This window comes from Pelodiscus sinensis, chromosome 5 (assembly GCF_049634645.1).
Source record: "Pelodiscus sinensis isolate JC-2024 chromosome 5, ASM4963464v1, whole genome shotgun sequence".
Taxonomy (NCBI): Eukaryota; Metazoa; Chordata; order Testudines; family Trionychidae; genus Pelodiscus; species Pelodiscus sinensis.
Genome location: NC_134715.1, coordinates 61,573,242 through 61,587,061, shown reverse-complemented (window position 1 = coordinate 61,587,061; position 13,820 = coordinate 61,573,242). Strand labels below are relative to the sequence as shown.

Sequence of the window (13,820 nt, the reverse complement as noted above, 5' to 3'; positions counted from 1 at the left end):
GTATCCTAATGGATTCAGAGAGGGTAGCTGAGTTAGTTTGTAACTGGAAATACTTAAAAAAAACAATGAATTGTTAATATGTTATGCCCATGAAATCTCATACCACCATCTATATGTTTTGTTAGTCTTTAAGGTGCTACTAGATTGTTTAAATTTATCCTAATGGATTTGGTCATGTTTTTCCTTATGTGCATTAACTAAAAAAAACAAATCCTACCTGTGACTACAGCCTCAGATGCTAGCATTCTTACCATAGTGAAAACTCGAGCTCACAATTGGACCACTAAAACATGATTCTCTCTCTCTCTCTCTGTGTGTGTGTGTGTGTGTGTGTGTGTGTGTGTGTGTGTGTGTAGAGTAGGGATTACTGCTACAGGCTGTGCAAGGACTTCCACCATACTTAGTCTTTCTAGGTAGTCTACACTTGAAAACTTGAATTAAGCTATGTGAGGTCAGCTACAGCAATTGTGTAGCTGAAGTAGAAATTGCTTAATTCAGCTTTTGATGCTGGCTACACAGCAGGAAGTGGAAGGAAGAACACTCTTCTTTCCACTTCCCTTACTCCTGGTGAAATGAGGGTTATGGGAGTAGGAGTAAAAAGACCTCCCACTCAATGTTGTTTTGAAATAATGGCTTGCGGTGTAGACATGCTTTGTTATTTCAGATTCAGGTCAATTATTGCGAAACAAGCTGGTGTGTAGACATAATCTCAATTAGCCATCTGACCTGTTCCATCTAATACATATTGCATAGCATACATGCTGCCTTTAGAATGGAAGCAGTTCAAGATGAACCTGTTTGCTAGGTTGTGTTGATTGTACTTGTTCCTTCCTTCCCCACGCTGGAAAATCTCTCACGTACATACACTAATCTCTCTCCCCTCGCCCCTGCAGACGATCAGCGCCTGGTTTGGCTGCCTCGGAGACTCAACGGAGGGGGCTGGATGGTGGGTGCAGTATTGTAACACCTCAGCTAGGCTGCTGAAGCGCTAGTTACTTATTAGGGGTCCAAAGTAAGGGAAGGGGGTCCTGTCTCTCACCCCATTCTACAACCCCAAACAGTTCTCAGCACGTGCACACGACGAGGCAATTGGACGTGCAGAGGGAGCCAGGCTCCCGCAGCTCTGTGAGGCTGCTGATCCCTGAGTCCTGGGCGCACACAAGCGACCATCCGAATGCGAAGAGAAGGAGCAGCCTGCTGAGCGGAGGCTGCTCGTGGGCTGGGCTGGAGCTTTGCAGTGGGAGGGCTACGGCTGGCCAGGCAGGGCGGTCAGCTTCTGGCTGTCCCCGCTATGGCCGGCTGCTCCTGATGCCCGCGCCTGCCCCCTCCTCCTCGGCGTCCGTGCAAATGAGAGAAGAGCCAGGGCTGACGTGCGGCTGGGGAGGGGGAAGGCGGGACACGCCGGGGCTGAGTGGCAGCGCCGGGGAGAGAGGAGGCGGGAGAGCCAGGCGGGTTCAGTGCCTGAAACAAACTGGAGGTGAGCAGAGCTGGGTGCTGTCCACGGCGCTGCTGGTGCTGAACCTGGGAGCGCACGCCGGCCCCTCTCCTCGCCCTCCTCAAAGGCTCCACCGCCTCCACCCCTTCCCGCTCCACCCACACCCACTTAGGAGCAACTTGGCAAAGGAGCTAATCGGCCCTGGAAGAGATCCCCCCGCTGTGCTGCTCCGGGGCGCCCTGCTAGACGAGTTCCTGGAGATTGCTTCAGAGTTTTACCCGAAGTGTTTTCCCAAAGGCTTCCTTTTCGGGATCTCAGTTTGGACGTGGGGGGAAAAATATTTCTGCATGCACCGCTCTTGCAAAAGGACACATCGTGTTCTCCTTGGTGACTTTTGTGACTCTTCGACCAGGTAAGGAGGAAGCTCAGTTGGAATGGAAACGGTCGTCTAATTGTTGGGGAGGGGGACTGGCCGGAAAAAAGAAGGTGCAAAGTTGTGGGCTTCTTAGCCCCCACCTCCACCCAGTCAGTGCAAAGGAGACACTTAGGAAAGATTTCAGCAGCTTTCCGGATCAAAATGGGCTCTGCACGCAAGAGACGAATGCAGAATAAGAAGTTGGGGGCTGCTTGTTGTTGCAAAGTTTCTATAGGCTTGGGGGTTTCAAATATTTCCAAGTGTGTAAAATCGGGCATTGTTTTTTTCATGGATTTTAATGGACAGGATTTAGAGAAGATGTCAGTTTTGGGGGCTCATAAATCTCTAACAGATTTCGCCTGGGACCGAGGGGATGTAAGGTCAGCCTGGGAAGTAGTGAGCAAAGTAGGAATTAGAGAGGATTTGCAAAAGACATGCCTGATGTTTGCCTTGGTGTCTGTATGTGTGGCTGAAAAGAGGAGTGGAGCCCTAGGGTGATTCATAAGAACAAACTTGTAAAATTGAAATCTTTCTGAGGGCTCCTCCTCGCTTCTTCCTCAAGGTAGATAGGGGAAACGGTGGGTGTTTGGGAAGTTATGGTTGGTTTGCTCGAGTATTGACTGGTGAATTCAGGCCCTCCTCTAGGCTAGAAGTGGATGTAAATGTAAATTTCTGATTCAATAGTAGGGTGTTATATTGTATTACGGGGCTGCTGCTGTTTGGTAATTGAATGGAACTGGGAAGCGTAGGCAGATGAAATGTAGCTGTTTCAGCAGCGTTTAACCTTTGGCATGTTTAGCAGAGTGCTCTGCTCCGTTTAAGGATTTGCTATTGAAGATGCGTTGCTTGCTTCTGTGAATTCTCAGCGTCCGGAGAAGAGTAGGGATTTGTGTGTGTGGAGCTAAATGCTGATTCTAAAATGCATTGACTGGTGCTGCTTGTGGCCAGTGCCAGTGAGATGACTGGGTGAAATAGGGAGACAAATTAAGTCCCCATCCTGCATTTTGTGACCTTATTACTCTGACCACTGCAATTAATTTTCTTCAGAGTCAAAATCTAAAAGTCATGTGCTGCATAACATTATTCCAAATGTACAAATACCTTGAATAGCTATAAACATTAAGTAATCTCCATTTATCTGCTTCATTCCAGAAGCAGAAAAAGTAGCGTACCACATTATTACAGCAGCATTTTTGCTTGTACTATTTATTTAAAGTTGAAGTGTAATAGTGCATATAAGCTACAACATAAGTAAGGCTACTTGGCAGCAATGCAGGCATGCTGAAATGTAATGTTTAAAAAGCTGATAAACTCAGAAAAATAATTTTTAATGCTGATATTCTAATTGAATTTAGTGGTGTTGAACCCCATTACTGACACATAAGAAATTATATTTTCCCTTTCACTATTTATAAAGAGGCACTTCCTCTCTTCCCACAGAAAAGAAAAGGGGGGGAGGAGGAGTTTATATGCAGCATTCAAATAGACTATTAACCTTTATGATCCTAGAAAAAGCCTGTATCTCTTAACTCCTTTAACTCCTGCATATATTTGTTTATAAATCTGTTCGGGTTTTTCATAAAGTAAAAACACTTTCATCCTTTATTTATTTATTTTTACTGCCTGTCCTTTTTAGAAGTGTGAAATTTCAGGAAGTTTGCTTTTAAAAGAAAAATTGCATTATTATTATGAAAACTGTATTTTGAAACATGTTACATGAACAAGTCTTAATATTTTTAAAATAAAATGAAGTAAACCACCACATTTTGTAATATTGAAATATACATGTAAAAGGCCTAAGCCTTTCACTTGACTTGTCCCTGTTCACACACAGAAAGTCATATTAACATGAGTGTTACTGCTGCAAGATTAAGAACTACTCACATGAGGAATGATGAATTGAATTCACTGGCATCACAAGTGGTGTTAGGGTTAATCATATGATAACTTATGTACTTAGAATTTACAACATGTAAATTCTTATTGTACCTCTTGTAAATCCTCATTATATGTCTGTGTGGTTTACATTATGGTGCTTTTTTTAAGAGCTATGAATCAGAGTTAAAAATAACAGTTATCTTTTACCTAGTAGGAAGAGAATTTCCAAGTAGTAAAATGGTATTGCTATCTTCAGACAGATATTTTTAACATATAATGTAAGCATAATTTAGTGGTGACCATAAATATTTCTTTTGTGCACCTTGTGTAATTAGGCAACAGTCATTTTTCATCTTTCCGAAAGATACACACACACACACACACATATATACTTGTAACAATGTGATTTGTTAGAGTTTTTGCAACTTTAAATTAAATTACAAAATTATGTCTTGATAGCCAATGAAAACTATACTTACACAGCAAAATCTCTGGTATATTTTATTCCCAAACTAACACAGTTGCACTGTTGCCCATTTTAAGTCCTTACAATAAAGTAATTATTTCAGCAAAACCTCCTATTTACTAAAGGCTGCAGTGTGAGCCTTGCCATCACTGCCCCAATATGTGAATGTATTTGTAAATCATGTGCAAGGATTATATCAGTGTCAATATATAGTCTTACAGTAATTTTTACCATATTTTTGCGAGCCATGCAATTATTTTGCTGAGTTACACAATGGCAACTAAAAGTTATTGATTGGGTTTCAAGTGAATGTTGTCTGTCTTACTCTGAAAGATTTTTTTTCTGTTGTGATCTAATTATAATGAACTGTCATTCTGTACTTTTTTTTGTAATTGTCTAGCCTTCAGTATGTCTTTAAAACACAAATATTTCGCCTAAGACCCATAAACAATACATTAATCACAAATTTCCATCTGCAGCAACCACTATTCTTAATTTCTATACAAAGTAAAAGATGTACATTTTCTATTAACTTCTCTAGCTTCTTCTGACGACAGTGCTATGCTTTAGATCCTGTCACCTTTTTCCATGATAATGCCCATCCTTAAAATTCATTCCTGAAATAAAGGGGAAGAACTTCATTGTATTCAGTTACACTAGTTCTGAGTATGGCCTAAATTTAAAGATTCAAAACTTCCATGCAAAAATTGTCCATGAGCAAAAAGAAAAAAAAATCAATTTTCAGTTTGCAATATTACATCATTATTGCCGGATGTTGCAGTGATCTCAGAATAGAACATGCTAAATCTCTCAAGGGTGATTTATGGGTCTTTTTATTTTTTTTTAGATTAAACTAGGCAATCAATATATTATTTACTATAACTTGTCCAATGACATTATGTAATTCTAAAGCAAAATAGATGGCTTACTATATTCACTTGCTCATCTAGTCTGCAGCCATTTCAAAGCATTGGTGTATCTGATAACAAATCAAAAGTTTGGGAATTGTTGTCATGATATTGATCCAACAGGATTTTTTTCTTCCTGAAAGAAAGAAAAGACCATCAGATCTCTTGTGTGCTTTACTGAAAGTTTCAACTTTCATTAAACACATTATACTGGATAATAAAAAGACCAGGTTTCAGAAGTGTAAGGCATCCAGAGCACTGGAGAGTTGTGGGTGTCCAATTTTCTAAAAACAGTGATGATTAAACACATTCAATTCCTTTATAGTCTCTAACATTATTAAGGTCAAAGTTACTATTACTGCCTAGTCTTCAGGGAAATCAGCCCTATCCACCAAAATTCCCTGATTTTGTTCTCTGCCCACAGGAAGACTTAACCAACTCTCAATGGTTCTTTGGATCTCTTCTCCATAATCTAGGACAGAAATGTACAAATTCTGGCCCACGGGCTGGATCTTGTCCACCAGGCAAGGTTCCCCCTAAACTGTGTGGCATCACAGCTCCATAGCTGCTTAATCAGCCCCACCAAGTCGGGGCTCAGGGCTCCCTGCACAAAGTTGCTTGACTGGTCATGGCTGTTTAAGTAGCTGCAGAGCTGTGCTGCTGCACAGCTTAGAGGGAAGCCTACCACCAGAGATAGCCGCTGCTATAATTACCTGTGCCTCCACAGGCATGGGAGATGTCAGTTTCCATTCACTGTGGATTGCTGTTCCCAGCCAAACAGAGCTGTGGGAAGCAGTGTCTTGCTCCGCGTCACTTCCCGCTGCTACCATTGTCTAGGAATGGCTATCTGTGGCCAATGGGAGCTGCAATTGTTGATGCCTATGTAGGCTCAGGTACATATAGAGACAGCAGCCTGCTAGAGGGTAACCGCCATTTCATTACCCACCCCGATTCAGGCTGACTGTATTTCTCAAAGGGAAAATGGGACATCATAACTGGCTAGTCTGAGCCACAGCAGCTTCTCACTTACATTCAGTGTACCCCCATGCAGAGCTGGAGATGTCGCTTGGCATGCTGGACTGAGTCTGGCATTGCTTCTCACCTGAGCCTTAGCTGCCCCTTACCTGAGCCCTGCTTCCCTCACCCTTGCATAGGGTTGGCATCCTGTTACCCCCAGTCCTCTACTCCCCATTTTTGGGGGTTAATTCCTATTTTTTGCAAAAAAAAAAAAAAAAAGTCAGCATAGCAGAAACAGGGTTTTTAAAAAACCTGACTGTCCCAGCCAAAATAGGAGATATTATCACAATACCATAATTAGACTTTTCCCTATGGCTACACTGTGGTGTTCACTTTCCAAATTCTATGCCCAAGCTTTGTGTTACTGACACACTATCCAATTTCTCCTGCACTTCTTGCTGACAGATACTGTAGCTATGAGTTTGCACTAAAAGTATAAGTGGCAAAAATGCACTGAATGAAGTAACAGGCATGTTATCATTAATTCTGATCGGCCTTTGCCTGAACAACAAAGGGTGAGAAATCTGGATAAGAACAATGCTTCACTGTTCACGTGGCAGAGAATACCTCCATCCCATTGGCAACATCTTCCATCCACTGTTATCTGTATTATGGGGGATGTAAGGTGAGTAGTTGGTGTTGTTCAAATTAATCAGTACTACTGGATCCAGAAAACTATGATTCTCAGGTGATTTGAGCGTATGTTGAATTATACATTTATTATTCTGTGTCATATAAAGATAATTTTCACTGAGAGATTTCCCTTTGCTATTCCAGAAATAAACCATGAAGTAGGCATAACTGCTTGATTTAATTAATTACCCTTTTGACATATGTGAAGTGAAGTTAGTGGCACTTTATTTGGATTGTACAGGGTATTAACAGATTATCCAAGCCACGAGGTGCTAAAAGAATATGAAGAGTTAAATCTGAGGACCAGTTCTCTGTCACTTATTACTTGAAGTAGGTTGAAGTTCACAGTTTATTTGCATTGGAATTAATTGAGATTGGTGTCCAACAGAGCTTTATAGAACAGGCTTCAGAAAAACTTAAAGTACTCAATGAATAATGTTAGAGGGAAGACATAAAATATATTTTCAATATATTTTTATTTCATAACTTTTTGTGCTTAAATAGATTTTATTAAAGCAAGTTTTGTAATAACTTTCAAATATTTATACCACTAAGTATGCAATTTTGTATTACACTGTAATAAGGACAAATCTTCAAACCTGTTTGTCTAAAGTTAAGCTTTTCTAAAGGCATATTTAGCTATATAAAATAGTTTTATATTCAGTAGTGCTGAATATTTGTGTTCTCAATTATATAATATGTATGGTTTATCTTGTAGCAAAATGCAGGATATTCTATTACTATAAAAGTTTAATAAAAAGATAGAAACTAATTTATTATCTATCATGCAATTCTTTTGAAAATACATAGAATTCTGAAGTAATTCAACACATTAATTACCTGGACAAATCTTCTAGGTCTGATTGTGCTCGCAGTTACACCAAAACAAATCTAGTATGAAGGAATGGAAAATTAAATAGAAGAGAAAATTGGTGCTCTTAATTTGTAGCAGGAAATAAATAATTTGCCTTTCACGCTTCTTGAGTAGCTTCAAGGTATAATATTTTGTGTTCTGTTACACTATACATTTGATTTAGTACAATGTTGTATAGCCAGGTTACAGTGTCACTTTCAGGACTTAAATTAACAGTTACTGCTCAGGAAAAAAGATTTGGCATCATTGAACAGCTCAGTGGAATCCTCTTCTCAGCATGAAACAGCAGCCAAAAAAGTTCTGTAAGCAAAATATTAAGTAGTACAAAGAATGCGAGAGAAAATAGATAATATGGTAAATATTGTGTTCAGTGATGCTCTCATCTCAGGAAGCCTCTAAAAGAGCAGAGATATGTGGGGTTCAGAAATGGGCCACAACATTATTGGATGTGGATGTAAACTACTATAATAGGAAAAAAAGATGAAAAAGAGGACATGATAAAGGACTATAAAATAATGAATGACAGAGAGATGATAATTCAGGTAACTTTCAATTTGCCCTTTGTCATACCATGGGAACAAAGGGACATTCAGTTAAATTGTGTGGAAACGAATTTAAAAGTTATTAAATGATATTTTTACATGGTACATAGTTGATCTTTGAAGTTTGTCACAAGTTATCAGTGAAGCCAAGTGATAACAAGATTTAAAAAAAAGATATGGACACATATAGTAAGAACATACACAAATACAGTACATATAAATGGAACACTTTATCAAGAGATGCACATAATCATTGTCCAGGCATAAACCAACCACTGATTTTGGTTAGGAAAAAATCGTCACCCATGGATTTCCCCCCCTCCCCCCACTATAGTATTTTTTGTTTGCTCCTCTAAAATTTCCTATATTGCTCATTGTCAGACATAGGATACCAAGCAAGATGGATCTTTGGCTTGATCTAGAATGGCAGTTCTTATGTGTAAGAAATCATGCTTATTTGCCAGCTTGCTTTATTTATTTAATTATATATGCTCACGATAAAAGTTCCCCACATTTTTCAAAATAGTTCTCAAAAAGGGTTTGTTCAGAAATTGAAATCTCTTCATGAAATTCCCCCCCCCCCCCCAATAAAAATAAGATATCATTTAAATGATACCATGTTGTTTTTCTAAATAGACTATCAGATAAACTATATCTTTTGGAAAACACAGGCCTGATTCTTCTCTCTCTCTCTTTTGTGTGTGTCTGTGCCACCAATGCCATATGTATGGGTGATACACTTGAACTTTTAAAATAAAAGTTAATGCATAAATACAAATACTAGCATCTGCTCTTTTAATGCTTGAGTGCTGAATTCTAGTGAATGTTACTGAGAGATAAGTATGCACATGAACAAGAGAACAAACCCTTTAATGATTATTCCTCCACCCATCGATATAGGAGTTTAATCTCTTATTGATGCAGTAGGGAGGGTTTTATGCAAATAACTCCCATATGTATCTATGTGAGAACAGTTCTTTAATATTCATGTTGAGAGAGATCATATTTTCCTACAAGCACGGAGTCTCACCCTTAAGTTTTATTTTTAATTCTCTTTTCAACTTCTGCATGCAACAGTTTTGTTTTTTCTTTCCTTTTTCTCAGAAGTGACTATTTTTTCTTCTCTCCCATACTAAGGTCCTGTTCCACAGCATATCCAAGTCAATAAACTGCCTCCTTGATCTTCCTGAACTTTTCATCAGAACCTTAATTATTTTATGAAAGGTGATGAATTGTCAACCCTGGAGAATGAAGCTATGAGACTAAATACCTCATGGTGAAAAGCAGGCTTTCTCTCAGACTACGTCTACTTTATCAGTTTTGCCAGAAGAGGCAATGCAAATGGGCTGTGTTTAGACTGCATCCCTTTTCCGTAGAGGGGATGCAAATTAGACACATCGCAATTGCAAATGAAGCGGGGATTTAAATCCCCCCCATTTCATTTGCATAAACATGGCTGCCGCTTTTTTCCGGCTCGGAGCTTTCCGGAAAAAAGCGCCAGTCTAGATGGGGATCTTTCGGAAAATAAAGCCTTTTCTGAAAGATCCCTTATTCCTTTTTTTCAGAGGAAATCCCTGCTTCATTTGCAGTTTAAATCCCTGCTTCATTTGCAATTGCGATGTGTCTAATTTGCATCCCTTTTACGGAAAAGGGATGCAGTCTAGACACAGCGATGGAGCATAGATTAACATTTTCTCACACTTCATTTGCATACTCTCTTCTGATCCATTTTTGCACTAGGGTTTTTTGAGCAAAAACAAGACGTGTGCAAAAACCCCTATTTGTGCAAGATCCTTATCCTTCAAAAAATGAGGTATAGCAATCTTGTGCAAAAAAGGGGGTTTTGTGCAAAAAAAGGAACGTCCACACTACTTCTTTTTTGCACAAAAACCCCTACTGCAAAAATGGATCAGAAGAGAGTATGCAAATGAAGCACAAGAAAATGCTAATCCAGACTTGATTTGCATTGCCTTTTCTGGCAAAACTCATAGTGTAGACGTAGCCTCACTGTTTTCAGTGGTCCTTGTAGTCCTGACTAGGAGGGAACAGATAGTTGCTGAAGCCTAATCTACACTTGGAACTTCATCTGAAATTCAAATCAAGGTTGATTTTGTAAGTGATACATCCATGCTACCAAGCCCGTTGTTTTGGAATAAGGGGCCATGGAATCAGAACTCTGTAGTCCTGCTTTTCATGAGAAATAATGATATTCCTGAACTTGTACGTCCAAAATAATGTTAGTGTGAATGCTCTGGTGCTTCTAATTTAAACTAATTGGCCTTTGGGAGGCTTTCCACAGCTCCACAGAGTGTTTCCTGAGGCTCTAAGACTGAAGTATTATGTCTACATTAATGGATCCTTCCCGAACTACATTCAATACTTTCCCGTAGTAAGGACACAGAACTTTGAGTTTGTAAAATTGGGTGCCCAGAAGTCAAACTTAAAGTGAATTCGAAATAATTTTCTAGTGTAGACATGGCCTTGGAGAGCAATATAGTCCCTATACTTTCACTGACTATGTAGTCCACAGAGGTACAGTGGCTACCAGAATGGTGATGCATCTTGTTCCTCATGATGTGTCCTTCCCAAACCAAAGCAATTTTTTTAGGTGAGAAATCTGAGGAATTGTCCCAGATTGAGGTGTCATTAGAGGAGATTTTGGAACAAATTGATAAACTTAACAGTAACAAGTCACTGGGATCAGATGACATTCACCCAAGAGTTTTGAAAGAACTCAAATGGAAAATTACACAACTATTAACTGTGGTTTGTAACCTATCCTTTAAATTGGCTTCTGTACCAAATGATTGGAAGATAGCTAATGTGACGACAATATTTAAAAAGGGCTCTTGGGGTGATCCTGGCAATTATAGGCCGGTAAGTCTAATATCAGTACTGGGCAACTTAGTTGAAACTATAGTAAAGAATAAAATGTTCAGACACATGGATGAATTCGTTAGGGAAAAGTCAAATGGTTTCTGTAAAGGGAAATCATGCCTTACTAATCTGCTAGAGTTTTTGAGGGAGTCAACAAATATGTGGACAAGAGGGATTCAGTGAATGTAGTAAACTTAGATATCCAAAAAGCCTTTGATAAGGTCCCTCACCAAAAGCTCTTAACTAAAGTCATGGGATAAGAGGGAAGGTTCTTTCGAGGATTGATAACTGGTTAAAAGACAGGAAACAATGGTATGAATGGCATGAATAAATGGTAAGTTTTCCGAATGGAGACAGGTAACTAGTGGAGTCCCCCAAGGGTCTGTCCTAGGACCCATCCTATTAAACTTATTTATAAATGATCTAGAGAAAGGGGTAAACAGTGAGGCTGCAAAATTTCCAGATGATACCAAAATGCTCAAGATAGTTAAGACCAAAGAAGACTGTGAAGGGTTTCAAAAAAATCTCTCCAAACTAAGTGATTGGGCAACAAAATGGCAAATGAAATTTAATGTTGATAAATGTAAAGTAATGCACATTGGGGGAAAAAAATCCCAACTATATATACAATATGATGGGGACTAATTTGGCTACAACTTCTCAAGAGATAGATTTTGGAGTCATTGTGGATAGTTCTCTGGAAACATCCACTCAGTGGGCAGTGGCAGTCAAAGAAGGAAATGGAATGTTAGGAATAATTAAAAAAGAGATAGAGAATAAGACAGAAAATATCTTATTGCCTGTATATAAAACCATGGTGTGCCCATATATTGAATACTGTGTACAGATGTGGTCTCTTCATCTCAAAAAAGATATACTGGTATTAGAACAGGTTCAAAGAAGGGCAATTAAAATGATTAGGGGTTTGGAACAGGTCCCATATGAAGTGAGATTAAAGAGACTGGGACTTTTCAGCTTAGAAAAGAGGAGAATCAGGAGGGATATGATAGAGTCTTATAAAATAATGACTGGTGAGAAAAAAGTGAATAAGGAAAAGTTATTTACTTATTCCCACAATATAAGAACTAGGGGTCACCAAATGAAATTAATAGTCAGCAGGTTTAAAACAAACAAAAGGAAGATTATCTGTACACAACAAACAAAAGGAAGATTATCTGTTCCATTCAACGTGTGGAACTCCTTGCCAGAGGATGCGGTGAAGGCTAGAACATTAAACAGGGTTCAAATAAGAGCTAGATTCATGGGGGTGAGGTCTATCAATGTCTATTAGCCAGGATGGGTAGGAATGGTGTCCTTAGCCTCTGTTTCTCTGGAAGTGGGTGACTGGGGAGGAATCACATGAGAATTACCTGTTTTGATCCCTCCCTCTGGAACATCTGGTATTGGCCACTGTTGGCAGAAAGGATACTGGGCTAGATGGACCTTTGGTCTAACCCAGTATGGCCATTCTTATGTACTACTACTCTGCAGGCTGATGCAGGGATATAGCCATGTGTCTTGGCCTCTTCCCTTGTTCCTGCGGGTACACAGAAAAACAGCAGTCCCTGTGTGCACTTTTATCTAGCCCTTATTGGTTATATGTAAGGGTGGAAAATAGCTCCTTGCCTACTTGTCACACTATGCAAATGATAACATGATCCTTAATGACAAACCACTGCTAGTTTGGGAAGTATGCTGGCTTGTTTTTCCAAACATAACTGCCATAGACCAAATTGTGACAAATAATCTATAAGTGAAAGACACTAAAACATTACCAGTCTCCCAAGCAGTCATGTTCCTAAACAAATATAATATCCGATATATAACCATCCATCAGACATTTTTCACCACATTATCATGATGTGAATGAAGATAATATTTTCAATGGAGCATTCTACATTTAAGAAGAAAGAACGTCAGCTACTACAATGGAGATCTAAAATATTAATTCCAAGACTGTTATTCCTTCAATGCACCTGCTGTGCTTCTCTCACCACTAATATTCCATTAAAATTCTTGGACCATTCAGATACTGAGCAGCTGTCTGGTGGTTATAAATAAAAAGAGAGAGATTCCTATCTTAATTTTTATAGTTTTGCTCTGAGTAGTTTTTGGCCAACAGTAAGTTTTAGTAAAAGGTATATTGCATTTTAATGCCTGACTAGTTTAGTTATTTTCTTTGGATACTAGAAACTGAACAGTGTTTTTCCTGAGGTTTAATTATGGTATTATTCTAATTAAAGCACTGAATTGGTGACAGAATATCAGATTACTTTAGATGGTGTTGTTTAGCTATATTACATTTTTGTCTGTTATCACATAATGGAATGATTTTGTTATTTAATACTTAGAGAGTTAATGCCACAAACATACTGCAATAACTTTCATTTTCATGTTCTTGTTGCATTCAATAGGGAAGGTAGGATGCACCTGAGGCTTTTCATCTGAGGCATAATCAGAACGCTGTAGGGGTCATAAATTAAACAAAGCTGCCTCAATAGGGCAAGAATCTAATATTTTAATATATTTATGTTCTTCACATCTTTTAATTGTGATAATCTCATTCACCGAGTGATCCAGGCTTTCAGTAATTTTCTCTTATAGTTTTATTTTTTCAAAGGGTGTGTATTTGTCTTTGTGAATAAATTTTATTTTCACTCACAATAATGCTAAAACAATAGTAAATATCCGATTTATATCCACATGCATGGAAATTCAATATTAAGACTGGCAAACTCTTTTCCTATTATTGAAATATTCCTGGTTATTGCAGCT

At 38.7% G+C, this 13,820-nt stretch overlaps 1 protein-coding gene across 2 annotated transcripts in view; it reads left to right on the top strand.

The window, feature by feature from the left end:
• Positions 1-1,431: 1,431 nt before the first annotated feature.
• The window catches only part of FSTL5 (follistatin like 5), a 560,578-nt gene continuing 548,189 nt past the window's right edge, over positions 1,432-13,820 (top strand). The window contains exon 1 of one of the 2 annotated variants that reach the window (XM_006121877.4): positions 1,432-1,847. In XM_006121877.4, coding sequence (XP_006121939.3) covers positions 1,783-1,847 — 65 coding nt within the window. In that variant the 5' untranslated portion in view covers positions 1,432-1,782. The remainder of the gene's footprint in view (positions 1,848-13,820) is intronic. The other variant, XM_006121878.4, reaches the window with a different exon arrangement.